Below are 19,639 nucleotides of genomic sequence, written 5' to 3'. Positions count from 1 at the left end.
AGAGAAAAGAGAGGAGGCAGCGCCTCTTGTGTGGAACCTCACAGCACTCGGTATAGACACAGAAGTTACTGGTTATGCTTACCAGAAGGGGTTGTGAATGGTCACAACGCCTCCGAATCGCCTCGCTGGATGATTACCCGTCCAGTTTGCGGGAAAGGAGAGAACTGCGTCTGCTGCCCCTGGTCTGTATCCCTTGCCGTGGTCCGGTTGTCAGGATAGGTTTATGCAGAAAAGTGGAGAAAAATTAGACCATTCTCGGTGGCGCTGGTGCAGTAAAGGACTCGATATTCAAGAAGTACCAATCAAGGTAATCTTTTTATTAAAGGTTGTCTACGCGTTTCGGGGGTAGAACATCCCCCTTCCTCAGGACAATAAAACATTACATTTAAAATACAGTGTTTCTAGTTCTTTTATGCACTCAGTTTGAGCGCAATGTGTGCAGGTCACATGGGCGGAGGGGAGGCCGGGGGCGTGAGTGTTTGTCCTATCGCTAGGATACCAGACACTCCCCCAGGGGCAGGTGGCCAATCGTTTTTCTTTTTGGGTTGTTCTGGTGCCCTATAATCCCTCCTCCTGGCGTGTCATGGGTGGTAATTGTCCCGATTGGTCTAGCATCCGTGTGACGTCTCTGGGGCGGTGCTTGGATGACGTGGCTGGGGCCGCCCATCGATGATGTCAGTGGGCCGATCTTTCTGTGCGGCATCTGGATGGCATCAGAAGGAGGGGCGGTGCTCAGCTGACGTGTAAGTTCTGGGCTGCCGCTGGTTCAGGGTGGGCCGGTTTTTCTATATTATAGTAACTCCCCTGGTTAATCCTTATTGGGCAGCGCTCCAGGCCCATTGATGACCTCAGTGGGCCGGTCTTACGCTGACGCCTCTGGATACTATCAGGGGCGGTGCTTGGCTAACTTGTTGCAGAGCATCGCAGCATTTTCATTCACATTCAGCCGTTGTATAGTTCTATACCTGTTGTCATCGGAGATAGACATACCGATTTGCAGTATATTTTATTTTATGAGATTATTTATACCTAGAAGCCGTATGCCCTAAGTCATATCGGGACCCGGGGGGCAGATTTTGAATAAAGGGTATTTTGGAAGGGTGTATGTATATGAGAGGCATGTCCCAATTTCACTAATGATCGCTAATGTTTGTATTTTGGTGGTGGGGTCAGTTAGAGAACGGGAATATTTAGGGTTAGACCTATATACGCGTGTGCATGCGTGTTTTTGTGACCCGCCCGCGTATTAAATATCTATATGGCTTGGTGAAGTGGTGCTTAGTTGAATAGATAGATAAATGAATTAAAATTAGAATAAAAAATAAATATAAATAAATTGCTAGATGAATAGCTTAAAAATGCGGATGTGCGCATGTACGTATACACCCATATATGTACATACATATATACACACCCACACCCACAGATACCTGTGAAAAACACCCACACCCACAATAATGGTGGTCAGTGGTGGTCTTCATGTATATAAGTAAGGTTAAAAAATGCACTAAATAATATCCCTCTCTGTATATACGTGCATGCTCGTCTCCATCCTGCAATGTGGTGGTGTTTCTGTTACTGATCTAGTTTTTTCTTGAGTGGTTCCTTGATTCTTTCAGTTCTACGGTCATGGCTTTTGTTGGGGATTACAGGATGGTCTCGCTTATTTCGTTAAGCCCATATGGGGTCAAAGTGTCTAGTTGGTAGATCCAGTATACTTCTCTCCTCTGGAGGCTGCTGAACCTATTGTAAGGGTTGTCTCGGATGTAGTCTTTGGGTGTGATTTTTAGTGTACGTTTGTTTTTTTCTGGTGTTGTGGCGCAATGCCGTGAGATGCTGTGTTTTGGGCATAGTTTCTGTATATTGTGTCTGTGTTGGTTTACCCTGCAGTGTGACTCTTGTGTTGTCCGCCCCACGTACTGAAGTCCGCATTTGCATTCTATGAGATAAATTACATAGCTGCTTTTACAATTTAAATGATGTTTTATTGGGAAGGTGGCGCCATTTTTTGTTGAGCTAAAGGTCTTGCTATTGTGCGCGATTATATTACAGCAGAGGCACCGTTTTGTCCCACATTTGAAGCTGCCTACTGGCTCTTGTTTATTTTCATTTGAGATTTTTCTATTCTTTTTTCCTTTGCTGGGGGCTAGGGTATTTTTTATAGTCGGTGCTCTTCTGTAGGTCACAGCGGGTTTTTTTGGGAGGTATTTTTCCAGGTAGGGGTCACTTTTTAGGATGTGCCAGTGTTTTGACAGAATGTTTTGTATGATTATATTTGAGGTATTATATTGTGTGATCAAATTTAGGTGTTTTGGATATTTTTCTGTTCTTGTGTTTTTCTCCTCTTTTTTATTATTTGTTAGGCACTCCCTCTGTGTTGTTTTTTTGCTCTTTTGGTAGGCATTTTTTATTATTTCTTTTGGGTAGCCTTTGTCGATAAATCTTTTCTGGATAATTTTTGCCTGTTGGATGAAATCAATGTCCTCTGTGCAGTTTTGTCTTATCCGCTTGTATTGGCTGTAGGGAATGTTATGAAGCCATTTTTTATGGTGAAAACTTTTGTAATGTATGTAGCTATTAGTGTCTACTTGTTTAAAATATGTTTTAGTTGTGAGGGTATTGTTTTTGGTAGTGATGGAGATATCTAGGAAGTCTATTGTATTTTTGTTATAATTAGGGGTGAAGGATATTCCCCAGCTTGTCTCGTTTAGATCGTCACAGAACTTTAGTGCAGATTGTTCGTCCCCTTCCCAGATGATAAAGATATCATCGATATATCTTTTATAATACACAATGTGTTTGAGTTTCTCCGTGTTCCCATAGATGTGCATGTCCTCGAATTGGCCCATAAAGATATTCGCAAAGGCCGGTGCCACTTTCGTACCTATCACGGTCCCCCGGCATTGGTGGTATGTGGTGTTATTATAAATGAAGAAGTTATTTTCCAGGACAAAACGTAAGCTTTCTAATAAAAATTGAATTTGTGGTAGTTTTAGGGTGATATTTTTCAGGGTGGTTTATACGCATTTGATACCTAGCTCGTGTTGGATGTTTGAGTATAGTGCCGTTACATCCATGGTCAGCAGGGCGTATGTGTCTTTCCACTTTATTTTTTCGATTTCTTGAATTAACTGTCTGGAGTCGTGTAGATAGCTTGTTAAATTGCGGACGTACGGTTGGAGGAACAAATCGAGGTAGTGTGATATATTGCTTGTAGATGAATTTGTGTTTGACACTATTGGCCTTCCTGGTGGTTTTTCTGGGTTTTTATGTATTTTTGGTAGATGGTAGAAATATGGGTTGGAGGGAGCTTTTGGAATGAGGAAATTTTTTTCTTTTTTATTTATATATTGTTGGTCATAACTGTGTTTTACTAGGATTTTTAACCTTTTGATTATATCTGGGAACGGGTTATCTTGCGTCACACGGTAGTACTCAGTGTTGCTCAGAATATTCTGGGATTCTGCTTCATAGTCTTCTATATTTTGAATCACTATACCCCCTCCCTTATCTGCCGGCCGTATTATTATATTCTCATTATTTTTTAGAGTTTTCATAGCACGTACCTGACAGTGTGTTAGGTTCCCGCTAGTGATGGGTCTTTTTTGTTGTTGCTCGTTTTTTGGGGGATTTTATTCAAATCTGCTGCTATTAAGTCGAAGAAGGTGGGTATGAAGTGTCCTTCTCTGTGTACTGGGAAAAAACAGGATTTTGGATGTACTTGTTGGTGTTTGTATATTTCTGTTTCTTCTACTTCTGCAGATGCCATATTGTCTGTTTTTTATTTTTATTTTTATTTTCATATTCAAAAAATCTTTTAATGGTCAAGTTTTTTCTAAATTTCTGTATATCCAAATATAGTTGGAAGGGATCTATATTATGTAGTGGGCAGAAGGACAATCCTTTTTGCAAGAGGTTTTCTTCTTGTTTCGTGGTTTGGTATGATGAGAGGTTAAAATTTTTTACTGTTGGTGCATGGTCACTGTTTATTTTTTTGTTTATTATACGGGTTTTATTTTTCTGATGTTGTCCTCCCCTGCACCCTCGGGTTCGAATTTTCTCTTGCCGGGGGTGGGCTTGAAAAATTCCATTATCTGCGGGGTGACTGTTTTGTTGAGGTTTTTTGTGGTTGTGGTTTCCTTGTGTGTAGTTGGTATGGTGCGTGGGTGTAGTGGGGTTTTTATATGGTCTAAAAAAGGAACCAGGGCTGATATACCTGCCGCAGTATTGTCTATGGTAATTAGAGGTGTACTGTCTATCTGATCTTCTAGGATGGAGGTATGGTGAGTTGTTAGGATGGACATGTTGATGTTTGAATCTTGGGTGGGATTCCAAGAAGATTGGGTAATTCTTGTTTTTTCTCCTATTGTGCTGTTTTCAGATGTGTTGATATTTGTCTGTTCTGAGCTCTTCAGGGGGCTAAGTGTTATCAGTGGTGTTGATGTAACTGTCTCCTGATCTTTTCTCGTTACGTTTTTCCTTTTATAGTCTAGATACTTGGATTTCAGGACTCTGAATCTTTCTAGAAACTCATCTGTTGACGTGTCTAAGTCTTTTTTCTTTGTAGAGCAGTAGGGGCTGTTCTCAGTATTATAGGCTATCTTGGGGCTATATATGTGTGATGATTCCAATATATCCTTAGTTGTTTGTGTGTTCTTTTTTGGTGTGGTAGTGGGGAGCAATGTATGTGGTTCATTGGTTAGCAAATAATTGGTGCTGTCAGAGTGGGCGGTATGGACCTCTTTGTCTCTTTGTATTACTGCAATGGGTGTTTTCTGTAATTTCAGTGTTTCTTGTGGAAATGTTTTCGGAGTTTTTGTTTGTCTTTGATCTTGGCGCTTTGTGGTATTGTTTGTCGTGGCACTATTATTGGCTTTTGGTTTTGTGATATCCTTATTGAATGTTGTGGCACTAGTGTTAGTTTGTGGTTTTGTGGTATCCTTATTGAATGATCTCTTATATATTTGGTTGGTAAATGAACGTGTTCTGACCTCCTGATTGCTATTTGTCCTGTGGTCATGATTGGGTATGAGTCTGCGGTCATATGTGGTGTTATCTGAATTATGTTCGGTTGGAGTGGAGCCTGTTGGGTTTTGATGTGTGCTGTTTCTTTGTTGTTGTTTGGGTCTATAGTTCCCTTGTTGTTTGTCTAGTCTGTCCCTCTGTAATTTATTTGCTTTAGCAGCTACAATGTTCTGTTCATTTTGGTAGATTCTATTGGTCATGTTATGATTCATTGTTGTGTAATCTGGGTGGTCTGAGAAGGGTTGTAATTCCCTCATGGTTGTTTCTATCTTATCTATGTGTTTTTTTACACAGATTTCTCTTTTATGTGATATGATTCTCATGAGGCCTGCTGCACACTGATCCAGATAGTCATTCCATTCGTATACGAATGCTTGCTCATCGGGAAATGTGGGGGCGATGCCTATTCTTAGTCCTCGTGGGGCTATATTTTCTTGTGAATAGATCTGTAGGAAACTGATGTCCAATGCATGAAAAAGTTCACTTTTCAAGTTGTCTTCTAGCGTATAAAATAAAGTACACATAGTTTTTGTCTCATCTGGAGTGTAACTTGCCGTAACTTTGTCGTCCAATGTTGGTGTTTGATCTGCGATCTGTTTGGTTGTGAATCTTGATATTAACGATTTCCGTTGTTGCGTTCTTTGCGAGAAATATTCCATTTCTTTTTTTCGGGTGGTGCTGGTTCTTTATTTCACACTGGTGGCTGCAGGTCCTCCTCAAAGTATTCGGACTTGGGATGTCCTCCGGGGTCCGTGTGTTCCCACCGGGCTCCGGATGTAGTACATAAAAGGGAAAAGAGAAAAGAGAGGAGGCAGCGCCTCTTGTGTGGAACCTCACAGCACTCGGTATAGACACAGAAGTTACTGGTTATGCTTACCAGAAGGGGTTGTGAAAGGTCACAACGCCTACGAATCGCCTCGCTGGATGATTACCTGTCCAGTTTGCGGGAAAGGAGAGAACTGCGTCTGCTGCCCCTGGTCTGTATCCCTTGCCGTGGTCCGGTTGTCAGGATAGGTTTATGCAGAAAAGTGGAGAAAAATTAGACCATTCTCGGTGGCGCTGGTGCAGTAAAGGACTCGATATTCAAGAAGTACCAATCAAGGTAATCTTTTTATTAAAGTTGGTCTATGCGTTTCGGGGGTAGAACATCCCCCTTCCTCAGGACAATAAAACTTATTACATTTAAAATACAGTGTTTCTAGTTCTTTTATGCACTCAGTTTGAGCACAATGTGTGCAGGAACGCACCGGTGAGCTCAGCAACACCAAAAGACCCGGAAGACCACTGAAAGCAATTGTGGTGGATGACCAAATAATTATTTCCCTGGTGAAGAAAACACCCTTCACAACAGTTGGCCAGATCAAGAACACTCTTCAGGAGGAAGGTGTATGTGTGTCAAAGTCAACAATCAAGAGAAGACTTCACCAGAATGAATACAGAGGGTTCACCACAAGATGTAAACCATTAGTGAGCCTAAAAAAACAGGAAGGCCAGATCAGAGTTTGCCAAACGACATCTAAAAAAGCCTTCACAGTTCTGGAACAACATCCTATGGACAGATGAGACCAAGATCAACTTGTACCAGAGTGGAAGAGAAGAGTATGGAGAAGGAAAGGAACTGCTCATGATCCTAAGCAACCCACCTCATCAGTGAAGTATGGTGGTGGTAGTGTCATGGCGTTGGCATGTATGGCTGCCAATGGAGCTGCTTCTCTTGTATTTATTGATGATGTGACTGCAGCAGGGTGAATTCTGAAGTGTTTCGGGTAATATTATCTGCTCATATTCAGTCAAATGCTTCAGAACTCATTCGACGGCGCTTCACAGTGCAGATGGACAATGACCCAAAGCATACTGCAAAAGCAACCAAAGAGTTTTTTCAACGAAAGAAGTGGAATGTTATGCAATAGCCGAGTCAATCACCGGACCTGAATCCGATTGAGCATTTCTCTTGCTGCAGACAAAACTGAAGGAAAAATGCCCCAAGAACAAGCAGGAACTGAAGATAGTTGCAGTAGAGGCCGGGCAGAGCATCACCAGGGATGAAACCCAGCGTCTGGTGATGTCTATGCGTTCCAGACTTCAGGCTATAATTGACTGCAAATTAATTTGCAACCAAGTATTAAAAAGGGAAAGTTTGATTTATGATTATTATTCTGTCCCATTACTTTTGGCCCCTTAACAAGTGGGAGACACATATGCAAACTGTTGCAATTCCTACACCGTTCACCTGATTTGGATGTAAATACCCTCAAATTAAAGCTGACAGTCTGCAGGTAAAGCACATCTTGTTTGTTTCATTTCAAATCCATTGTGGTGGAGCCAAAAATGTTAGAATTGTGTTGATGTCCCAATATTTATGGACCTGACTGTAGCATACACTGTGCCACATAATATACAGTATACCTCTACACTGTGTAGGGGTTATACTGTTTATTGTACAGCATGGCACAGAGGTTATATTGTCCGGCATGGTGTAACCCCCATACATTTTATGTACAGTATACAGTAATCCGCCTTGCCATCTATGCTTTGAATCTAGTTTTACATGTTTCTTGGTTTTTGTACATTTACTTGCGTGTGCTAGTTGAGACCTGCTGTGATTGGGTTTTAGTTAGTTATTAAATACTAACATGACCGTTTTTTGAGTTTGCACATTATTGATGATTGTATTTCATGACTACTCTTCTAAGGGTATTGCCTTCCTTTATACTGCAGTTCTCCTGTACCACTCTGCCTGCGACTTTTAGCAGTTTAAGCAGTAATTTATGATTTTCTTTTGCTCTCAATAAATCTTGTGTTAAGTATAAAAAAAATTAAAAATATATATGGTGAGACGGTTGCAAGTACTCTTCTGATATGAGTTTTTTTGACACTCGCCCTGAGAGAAATTTTACCTAGAAACTGCACTGATCATGGCCCATCTGAGACATCAGGATATACTAATCGTTCCATATTTAGACGACTTTCTCTTGACAGCAGGATCACAAGATCTTCTGAAAAAGCATATTCAGATAACTCTGAATCTACTCCACGACCTGGGTTAGCTCATAAACCTGAAAAAGTCAGATTTCCAGATGAATTACAGGAAGGTAGTGCTGGGGACACTCCTGGATTCCATAAGTTAAATATCTTTTCTTCAATTTTATTCCAGCACCCAAATGCAAAGCGTTTATAAAATGAATATTTTCCTTCCAGAAAAAAGGAAGCTGTGCTATCAGGGAAGCAATGCATATACTAGGCATAATTACTTCTTGTATTCCCATGGTTCCTTGGGCTTAGATCAATACCAGACCCCTACAGAACCTGATCCTATCCAGCTGGAACAAGAAACAAAATACCTTAGACAAGAAAATTGTTATATCCACCAGAGTAAAGAATATGCTAGACTGGTGGATAGACCCAGACAATCTTCAAAAAGGAGTATGCTCTAACAAAAGTCCATTCGCGATAGTGACTACAGATGCCAGCAAGAAGGGCTGAGGAGCCCAGGTAGGGGAGCAGTTTTTTCAGGGAGATTGGTCGGAAATGGAAAGTTAAAGATCTTCAAATGCAAGAGAACTGGCGGCCGTTCTGAAAACCTTAAGAGCCGCAGGCCAGAGCCTGAGGGGAAAGCATCTGAGGATCTTATCAGACAATATGACAACAGTCTGCTACCTCAGACACCAAGGAGGAACTCAGAACCCTCAATTTCAGAGAATTGCGGATCAGATTTTCCTCTGGGCCCAAAACAATGTTTGGTTAATTACAGCCTTACACCTAAGATGGGCAGAAAACACCACGGCAGATTTCCTGAGCAGGAACAAATTCCATCTAGGGGAATGAAGGTTAGACAGACAGGTATTTCAGGAGCTGTGCCGCAAATGGGGATTGCCTCAAATCGATCTCTTTGCCTCCAGAGAAAATACCCAGACAAGAGATTATTTTTCTCTAGACCCCAGGGGAAATCCCTTAGGAGTAGATGCTATGTTGCAAATATGGAATATCAATCTGGCATATGCCTTTCCACCGATTCCGCTCACCCCGGCAGTTCAAAAGATCAGTCAGAGCCCAGGAAATTTCATATTCCTAGGTCCAGCTTTGCCAAAAAGAAGTTGGTATCCACTTCTAAAAAAGATGGCATTAGAACTGCCAGTATATCTACCTCTGATGTCGAACCTTCTGACCCAGGGGCCGTTACTTGATCCAGACCTGAAGAAGTTGAACTTTAAAGCTTGGATCCTGAGAGGCAGATGCTAAAAAGGCAGGGATTATCAGATTCTGTTATTTCCAGCCTACAGAAAAGCCATAAGCCGGTGACGTCGGCAATATACAACAAAATTTAGAAATTTATTTTATGCCTGGCTATTGGGTCCAACAACCCCCAAAAAAACTCTTTGACACTTTCTAATCCCTCCTAAGTCCTAAAGTTCAAGCACCCACCACAGACCTCTCTGCTAAAGAGTTAGCCGCCTACTTCACAGAGAAAATAGAACATATCCGTCATGAAATCAGCTCCCAGCCACTAAGTGCTATTCACCCCCCCCCCCCCGCATCTCCTCTGGCTCACTGTCCACATTTGACCCAGTCACGGAAGAAGAAGTCTCCAGGCTCCTCTGTTCTTCTCGTCCTACCACGTGCACCTCTGATATTATTCCCTCACACCTACTCCAGTCTCTCTCTCTGGCTGTCACCACTCACCTAACAAAAATCTTCAACGCAAACTGCCCTCACCAAAGTGACAAATGACCTCCTGACAGCAAAATGCAATGGTAACTACTCTCTCCTTGACCTCTCTGCAGCTTTTGACACTGTAGACCACCATCTCCTGCTCGCCATGCTCCAATCTATCGGCCTAAAGAACACTGCCCTCTCCTGATGTTCTTTCTTTCTCTCTGGTTGCTCTTTCAGTGTATCATTTGCTGGCTCCACTTCCTTACCTCTCCCCCTCACTGTTGGAGCTCCTAAGGGTTCAGTCCTAGGCCCTCTCCTCTTCTCCCTGTACACAGCACCAATTGGACAGACCATCAGCAAATTTGGTTTCCAGTACCATCTCTATGCTGATGACACACAACTATACACTTCATCCCCTGACATCACACCTGCTGTATTACAGAACACCAGCGACTGTCTCTCTGCCGTCTCTAACATTATGTCCTCTCTCTATCTGAAACTTAATCTTTCAAAAACTGAACTTCTTGTGTTCTCTCCATCTACTAACCTACCTAAACCTGATATCTGCCTCTGTGTGTGCAACACCGTCATTACTCCTAGGCAGAACACCGGGTGCCTCGAGGTGACTTTTGACACTGATCTTTCTTTCACCCCCTATATTCAATCTCTCTCCCGCTCATGCCGCCTACACCTCAAAAACATCTCTAGTATCCGCCCCTTTCTCACTATGGAAACAACAAAAACTCTCATTGTTGCCCTGATCCACTCCCGCCTTGATTACTGCAACTCACTATTAATTGGCCTCCCCCTCACCAGACTCTGCCCCCTCCAATCTATTCTTAATGCAGCAGCCAGGGTCACCTACCTGTCCAACCGCTACTCTGATGCCTCTGCCCTGTGTCAGTCATTACACTGGCTACCCATACACTATAGAATTTAATTCAAACTGCTCGTCCTCACCCACAAAGCCCTCCACAGTGCTGCACCACCCTACATCTCTTCCATCACCTCTGTCTACCACCCTACCCGTGCTCTTCGTTGAGCCAATGACTTACGACTGACTTCCACAAAAATCCGAAACGCTCTCTCCTGGCTCCAAGATTTCTCCCGAGCTGCACCGGTTCTCTGGAATGCTCTACCCCAAGAAATCAGGCTTAATCACAACATGCACAGTTTTAAGCGTTTGCTAAAAACACATCTTTTCAGGGTGGCCTATCACCTCCCTTGATCTAACCTCCCCATAGCCCATTTATTATTCCCTGAAGCTGAGCCTCCACTGCACCCAGAAGCACTTTGTATATTGGCTGCTGACCGACTCATGTGGTTTATATCTGCTCCCCTATTCTCCCAAGATGGCTGGACTATCGTACAGATGGAGTAGAGTTAACACTCCTGTTTTCTGAGTAGTGTTATGTAATCTAAGCACACACTTTCAATTGCTTTTCAATGGCTTTTGTTATCATTGGTTCACCCAGATTGTACATCCCCTACTGTAGTACAAATATTAGATTTTTTACAAAAGGGGTTTGATTTAGGACTATGACCAAGTACATTGACAGTACAGATCTCTGCTTTATCCACCTTTTTTGACTATCCTCTAGCCGATCACCAGTGGGTTAAGAGATTTATAAAGGCTATAACCAGATTAAGGCCCACCTTGAGGCAAACTGTGCCACCCTGGGATCTTTCTCTGGTACTAAATGCTCTATGTGAGGCACCCTTTGAGCCTTTAGAATCCATTTCCCTGAAACACTTATCATGGAAAACCGCCTTTTTAGTGGCCATCACTTCTTCGCATAGAATAGGGGAGATTCAGGCCCTATCTATAAAAGAACCCTATTTAAGAATCCTGGAAGACAGACTAATTCTAAAATTAGATCCAGGCTTTCTACCCAAGGTGGCAACATCTTTTCATAGAGAACAAGAGATAATCCTTCCCTCTTTTTATGCAGTGCTCCAGAGCCATTGGCTCCTAATCTGAAAAAGTTAGGAGCCAAATAAATGTTTTAGTCGCCAAAATAGGGCACTCTACCACCAGTTCTTAAGGGAGGGCTCACGTCCTTTGTATTGGGGACATGTGATGACCAGCAACTTCAGAGCAATTACTAAGCAGTTTTTTTTTTTTTTAGGGTACCCTTTACAAACACCCCAGTTGTAAAATTCATGTCCGCTGCTGGCAGTCTCACCTGGATTGTGGGTCTCTTGGTCCCAGTATTGGTCTCCCAGTCTAACTCCGGCTGCTCCCCCTCTTTCCTCTGCAGTCTCCGGTCTGACAGTCTGAAGTACACGGCCACGGTGCGGGGAAAGCAGACTGTGGTGATAATACGCAGTCCGGCAAGCTGCCCAGGTGTGGCACAGCACATTAGGGGCCATCCCTTGCAGTTTTTCAGCGTACGGGGCCCCAGTGAACAGTGAAAAGACGCGTCCACTCTGGGGTTCACCTGAACCTCTACTTTGGTGTAAGAGCGGCTCAGCCCCAGCTGGCTGAGCAAGGCATACAGCTAAGCCCACTGGTAGTTATCCAGGCAGTCAAAGGGAAGGGCAGACTTCATGGGCCCTGGGGCCCCCTTAAAGGGAGGCTTCCAGTTGGGCCCCTTGGGTTTGTAGTAGGGGGGCTGCTGCCAGTAAGTGGGCCCATAGTTTTGGAAGGGCGGATAGGGAGGGTACATGACTCCAGCCATAGTGCATAATCAGAGTCCTGCAAGGTGGGCTGTGCGGCTGCCCCTTATATCAGCCTGTTATAGCAGGCACGTTACTTTAATGACCGGCAGCCCTGTGGCCTTAACCCCTTCACTGCCAGCCACACCTGAGCCTCCCCAGCGTGGTGGCATTTCCGCATTGTAGACTGTACAAATGGCGGAGTGCTCCCTCATACCGCCGCACGTGCCCCAACCGATGGAACTGGTCACAATTGCACTTCTATCGAGCTCACACCAGAAAAGCCCCCCCCCCCCCCACACACACACTTCAGCCTAAAATTGGAGGCACGCAGAGAGAGGTAGGTAGGTGGGGGGGATACTGGGCAGCGGCAGCCATTGGCAAGTGAAGTGGCGAGGTGATCATCAGTCATCTCGCCACTTGCTAATGTTAAGTGTGTGCTGAAAAACTTGTCAAGCTAACCTGTTCTATGGAGCAGTCGGCATGGAGCAGGCTCCCCGTTTTCATAACTGAAGAGCAAGCTGCTGCTGTGTTTAGTGTGAGAGAATGGGGGTGGTGTGAGAGGAGCAGCCAATGGCAAGGCAGCCCGCAGATACTATGACCAATCAGCAGCCTCCTTACTAATAACAGAGCTCTGTAGTGTGCGGAGCTCTGTTATTAGATTGCTGTGTGTCTGCTGGATGAAATCCTGTTCTTAAAGCGGCAGAGCAGCAGAGGGTCTAGGCGTAAGCAGCGACAAGACTACAAAGTCTTGTCGCCATTTTGCAATTCTAAGTCGCATTGGCGACCATTTTGGTCGCCATCTGGAGCCCTGTTATGCTTCTCCTAGAAATCCACAAGAGGCGCGGTTTCACTGCCTAGACGTCCGAAGGACTGTCCTAAAATATCTACAGGAGACAGAATCAGAAAGAAGGGACTCTAACCTTTTCATCCAAATTGGAGGAACCAGGAAAGGGAAGAAAATCTCTAAAATGACTCTATCCAGATTGATTAAAAAGACGATCCAGGAATCCTATCATCTTCAGAACAAGTCCTGTCTAGTTTCAGTTAGGGCTCACTCTAGCAGGGCGGTAGCCACCTCCTAGGCAGAGAGAGCACACGCTACGGTAGACCAGATATGCCAAGCTGCAACTTGGTCTAGTTATAGCACCTTTTGCAAACACTACAGGTTGGATCTTCCGACCAGTCATAATCTGACCTTTGGTCGGAGGGTCCTTCAAGCAGTGCTCCCTCCCTGAGAGAATTATTTGGTAATTCTCCCATGTGCTGTCATGGGGGCCGTCCTGGAAATCAGTAACTAGTCTTACCGGTAATTGTTTTTCCAGGAGTCCAACATGACAGCACTCCTATTACCATCCCTTTTTGTTGATTACAGTGTGAAGTTAAGATATATAAATATATGATATAACAGACAATGAATAAAATGGAGTTGCATCTATCCGGTGTAGTAATTTAGAAAACACTGGAGACTGGGAGTGGGGGGAGACCTTTTAAAATTATCTCACTTCCTGTCCCTACAGAGATGGGGATGGACATCTTCCCATGTGCTGTCATGTTGGACTTCTGAAAAAACAATTACCGGTAAGACTAATTACTGATTTCAAAGTTGGTTTTTTTCAGTATTAAAATGCAAGAAAAACTATACATAAGTTGTAACGCCGTAATTATACTGACCCGGAGAATGAAAGTAACAGGTCAGTTTTACCGTATAGGGAACATCATAAAAACAAAACATAAAACTGTTGCGTAATTGCGTTATTTTTACCATTGCACCCCACATGGAATTTTATTCCATCTCCCCACTACATAATTTGCAATATTAAATGGTGGAATTAGAAAATGGAACTTGTCACACAAAAACGGCTCATACGGCTATGTAAAAGTAAAAAACAAAAATGTGAAAAACCCTACGGGGCTGAAAGCGTTAACTGTAAGGTTTAAAATATAAGTCATGAACAGAATATATGTCATCCTAAACAGGATTTATCAGATGTTTTATAGAAGCCGTTATGTGACATCAATTAAGCTTTTATATCCAAATATACAACCTGAAATGAAAACAATGTCTATGACCCAGTGATATATTGTTTCCCTATATTGTGGCCATATGGCTTCTCTCTTGTGCGACTTCAATACTAACCCCTAATTATGGCTTTAGAAGCAAACACATTTTTCTCATTCTGAATGCAGCTTCTCTCATGTGTGATTCCTCTTATGTTTTAGAAGACTTGATTTTTCTGAAAAACGTTTCCCACATTCTGAACACGAATATGGCTTCTCTCCTGTGTGACGTCTTTCATGTTTAACAAGATCTGATTTCTGTTTGAAACACTTCCCACATTCTGAACATGAATATGGTTTCTCTCCTGTGTGACATCTCTCATGTATAAAAAGATATGATTTCCGTGTAAAAAATTTCCCACATTCTGAACATGAATATGGCTTCTCTCCTGTGTGACATCTTTCATGTTTAACAAGATCAGATTTCTGTGTAAAACATTTCCCACATTCTGAACATGAATATGGCTTTTCCCCAGTGTGAATTCTCTCATGGTAAACAAGATTGGATTTCTGTATAAAACATCTCCCACATTCTGAACATGAAAATGGCTTCTCTCCTGTGTGACGTCTTTCATGAATAACAAGATCTGATTTCTGTGTAAAACATTTCCCACATTCTGAACATGAATACGGCTTTTCCCCAGTGTGAATTCTCTCATGGTCATCAAGATTGGATTTTTGTCTAAAACATTTCCCACATTCTGAACACGAATACGGCTTCTCTCCTGTGTGACATCTCTCATGTCTAACAAGATTTGATTTATCTGTAAAACATTTCCCACATTCTGAACATGAATACGGCTTTCCCCCAGTGTGAATTCTCTCATGTTTAACAAGATTTGATTTCTGTGTAAAACATTTCCCACATTCTGAACATGAATACATTTTCTCTCCTGTGTGATGTCTTCGGTATGTAGAAAGTCCTGAGATGTTTGTGGATTCTTTACCACAATGAAACCTTTTAATCCTTTTCTGACTTGTACTTGCGGTAACAATCTGTGATTGGTCAGGAGAAGGTTCCTCATAATTAGGAGGATTATATGACAGATCTGTACTGTGAATTCCTGGATGTACATTAAGGGTAATTAGGTTTTCTCCTGAAGAGCGCTGCAGGATCTCTTCATCTAGTGGTAACATGACATTTTCATATTTCTTACTGGGATTTTCTGTTAAGATGAAAAATGAAAATTTGTTTAAAATGTTTTTGTTTTTTTTGCAAACTACAGAGTAGACAAACTTATAACATTCCAATTAGGCTGGAAGTTGATCCAGCAGGAAGGAGAAGTGTTCATGCACTTGTGATCCCAGCCTTACAAAGCTTCTATAACGTCCTGACAAAGTCCAGGATTCTGGTTTACACCAGGTCATGACTTATTACATACAGTAAATAATGACTTAACAAAACTAAAAAAAATTGAAAATCCTGGCCATGTATGAAACCAATAGAACATCGTAAGCCCCACCCCTGCAGAACCTGTCTGTTGTTTCTATATGTGGAACCTTAAAATCCCCCCTTTTTGGACAGATTATAAGAGCAGCACAGATCAGTCACTGGTTATCTACCAGCAAGTTCACACAGAGCAGATCAGCTGCAGACATTTCTGTGACTGTCCCGCTGCCCTGAATGTGGCTTGTAATAATCCATGCACCTGCTGCAGAAACAACCCAATACATGGAAATGTCTACAATAAATGTGCCCTGTGTGAACACGCTCTAATGCAGCTGGAACATTCTGGGACATGCAGTTACTGCTAGAAGTCACACGTTCAGTCTGAAGGGGATAAGTAGGTAGTCGCTTAAAGGGGTTTTCACTTTTTAACCCAGGCAGCCCCCCTGACAGGAGCATCGGAGCAGTTCATGCTTTCCTTTGCCCTGCGCTAAATCGCGCAGGGCAAAGGCATTTTTTGAAAATCCGGTGACGTACCGGGCTCTCCATGGGGCTGCCAGGAAGCTCGGTGACATCACCGGCACTGATGGGTGGGATTTAGCGCTGCCCGCCCATCAGAGCCAGTGACGTCACTAAACACACTGCCGGGCGGAAAACAAAAGAGCCTGTGCCGTGCGTGATTTAGCGCAGGGCAAGGGAGCTTATTGGAGCATGAGATGCCCCGATGCTAGCCTCAGGGGGGCTGCCTGGGTGAAAATAAAGGTATGTCCGGGTTCAGCTCTGAACCCGGACAACCCCTTTAAGTGATGGACAACATGATCACATTTAGCAATTTAAAGCCGATGCCAGACAAGAATTTTACTACACATGACGGGTCTTACCTTGTGATATAAGGGAGATCATGACTAAGAGCCGGCTGGCTCGAAATATGTCGGTCTGACCAGGGACATGGAGGGACCTTTTTCACTACACCGCGTGTACGTTTGGAATATTCAATAAAGAACAAGATTTTATCTCCCTCGTGCTGGAAATCTGTTTATTTGAATGGAGTTAACGTTGAGCTGACCTGGCTGTTCCGTTGCACGACTGAATTGGTGAGCTGGATTTTTACCCATTTATACCTTCACATTACAGCTCTTACCTTGTAATATAAGAGGCTGGTGCTCCTCCATTACATGTCACTGCACACACGTGTATACACTGCACATGACGGCTCTTACCTTGTGATATAAGAGGCTGGTGCTCCTCCATTACATGTCACTGCACACACGTGTATACATTACACATGTCGGCTCTTACCTTGTGATATAAGAGGCTGGTGCTCCTCCATTACATGTCACTTCACACACGTGTATACACTGCACATGGCGGCTCTTACCTTGTAATATAAGAGGCTGGTGCTCCTCCATTACATGACACTGCACACACGTGTATACACTCCACATGACGGCTCTTACCTTGTGATATAAGAGGCTGGTGCTCCTCCATTACATGTCACTTCACACACGTGTATACACTGCACATGACGGCTCTTACCTTGTGATATAAGAGGCTGGTGCTCCTCCATTACATGTCACTGCACACACGTGTACACACTGCACATGACGGCTCTTACCTTGTGATATAAGAGGCTGGTGCTCCTCCATTACATATCACTGCACACACGTGTATACACTGCACATGACGGCTCTTACCTTGTGATATAAGAGGCTGGTGCTCCTCCATTACATATCACTGCACACACGTGTATACACTGCACATGACGGCTCTTACCCTGTGATATAAGAGGCTGGTGCTCCTCCATTACATGTCACTGCACACACGTGTATACACTGCACATGACGGCTCTTACCTTGTGATATAAGAGGCTGGTGCTCCTCCATCATGGCCTCCTTGTACAGACCCTTGTGTCCTTCTATATACTCCCACTCCTCCATGGAGAAATAGACAGTGACATCCTGACACCTTATAGGAACCTGACAACACAATGACACCGTCATCACCCAGACCCCTCCAGTGCTGTTACTGGAGAATTTCCCAGCATTCCCAGCAGTGTCACCTCTCCAGTCAGCAGCTCCATCATCTTGTGGGTGAGTTCTAGGATCTTCTGCTCATGTATCAGGGGGTGAGGGGGAGGCTCTGTGAGGGCGGGAGGGGTCCTGCTCTGCCCTCCTGACTCCTGGAGATGGATGATGGGAGTCACACAGTCCCCTGATGTCTTCTTCACTATTGTGTACTCCTGTGGATGGAGAGAGACACTTAGGGAATAAACCCTTCAGGGGCCATGTGCTCTCCTCCGGCCCTCTCCTCCTGGAACAACATGCCTACTTACCTCCTCATAGCTCCTACAACATGACTATTGGTCACATGATACATGTGAAAGATCAGAATCCATTTTGTCTCTGAGTACAAAGTTTCTTGGTGGAGAAATACAGAATGCTGACATGGCAATCACATGCCTCACTATCTGTGTCCTGTTCCCTGAAAATAACATTTTCTTTCAAGTTTCATGACCTTGTATAATAACTTTTCTTGAATTTGGTTCTGCTGAAAAGATACATAAGCGTCTTGTGCCTTTGGATGATAGACAATAAACTTGCTATAAGGAGCGTGTGTTTTGAAACAATAAACAGATGACTTGATTTGGCCATTGTGCCTGTGTCAGTCTTCTCTGTGTGCACATAAAACTCTGCAGTCTGATTTGGACTCCGGCAATCATAGGGAAGGGCCGATTGCCCTAACAATTCTTGGCGCCCGAACGTGGGGCTCGACTAGAGCTATTGAAAAGCTATTGAAAAGGGGAACTTAGGGAGTGTACCTGAGGGGTACAAGTCGGACAAACAATTGGTGGAGAATAGGGCTGAAATGATTACTCGATTAAATCAAGTAATTCAACACAAAAAAAATCATTGATGCAATTTTTTTTCTGTGGTCACCCGCTGGCTGCACTGGATCCTGACAGATCGTTAGGTCATAGTGTACGTAAGCGTGCAGTATGACCCAACGCTGTGTGACGTCAGGATCCAGTGCAGCACGCGGAGTAGAAGAGGAAGGAGCTGTGGAGCGGCGCCCCTACAGGAAAGGTAAGTATTTTATTTCACTGGCGCTGGGGATATGGCACTGAAGGGGGACAGCCGGCAATGGATGGCATGGAGGGGCTGACTGATGGCAGTGGGGGACATGGAGGTGCTGATCTGATGGCACTGGGAGACATCTGATGGCAATGGATGGCATGGAGGGGCTGATGGTACTGGGGGAGTGGAGCTGAAGGCACTGGGGTGGGGGAGAGCTGAAGGCACTACGGGAACAGAGATGATCGCACTGGGGTGGGGGAGAGCTGAAGGCACTGGGGGAACGGAGCTGATGACACTAGGGTGGGGGGGAGCTGATGCCACTGGGGTGGAGGAGAGCTGAAGGCACTGGGGGGAACGGAGCTGATGGCACTGGGGTGGGGGGAAGCTGATGGCAGCAGTTTGAAGAATGTCAATAAAGTGTTGGAGAAGGCAGGGGTGAAGTATGGGAATCTTAACCCTAAGAGTACTAGTACGATGGCACCCTGAGTTAGGGAGGAAGCCCCGGGGAAGCTAGTCTGGGAAAGATTTAGCGAACCCATAGTTGTTGGATTAAGGATCATGGATGTGAAGAAGTAGTTGATATTTGGATCAAAGTTGCACGTGAAGCAGAGACTGAGGGATGGAGAGGAGAAGTTGTTAGGGGAAGATTGTTTTATACGCTGAGACAAAGGACTGACGAAACTGACGTGACTCACAGAACAGCTGACATACCACTAACCCTTCACGTACCGCCACCATATCCCTCAGCCCCTCCAGGACTGGAAGTAACGGATCTGAAGGG

At 43.9% G+C, this 19,639-nt stretch overlaps 1 protein-coding gene across 1 annotated transcript in view; it reads right to left on the bottom strand.

Moving 5' to 3' along the window:
* The window catches only part of LOC122925022 (zinc finger protein OZF-like), a 338,508-nt gene extending 320,822 nt beyond the window's left edge, over nucleotides 1-17,686 (bottom strand). Inside the window, exons 1-2 of the mRNA XM_044276555.1 lie at nucleotides 17,637-17,686; nucleotides 14,565-15,563 (exon numbers count right to left, since the gene is read on the bottom strand). Of these exons, the coding sequence (XP_044132490.1) occupies nucleotides 14,565-15,563; nucleotides 17,637-17,670 (1,033 nt within the window). The 5' untranslated portion in view covers nucleotides 17,671-17,686. The remainder of the gene's footprint in view (nucleotides 1-14,564; nucleotides 15,564-17,636) is intronic.
* Between the last annotated feature and the right edge of the window lie 1,953 nt (nucleotides 17,687-19,639).

Source organism: Bufo gargarizans, chromosome 1 (genome assembly GCF_014858855.1).
Source record: "Bufo gargarizans isolate SCDJY-AF-19 chromosome 1, ASM1485885v1, whole genome shotgun sequence".
NCBI lineage: Eukaryota > Metazoa > Chordata > Amphibia > Anura > Bufonidae > Bufo > Bufo gargarizans.
Note: the sequence above shows the minus strand (reverse complement) of the source record. Positions and strands in the feature narration are given on the sequence as shown.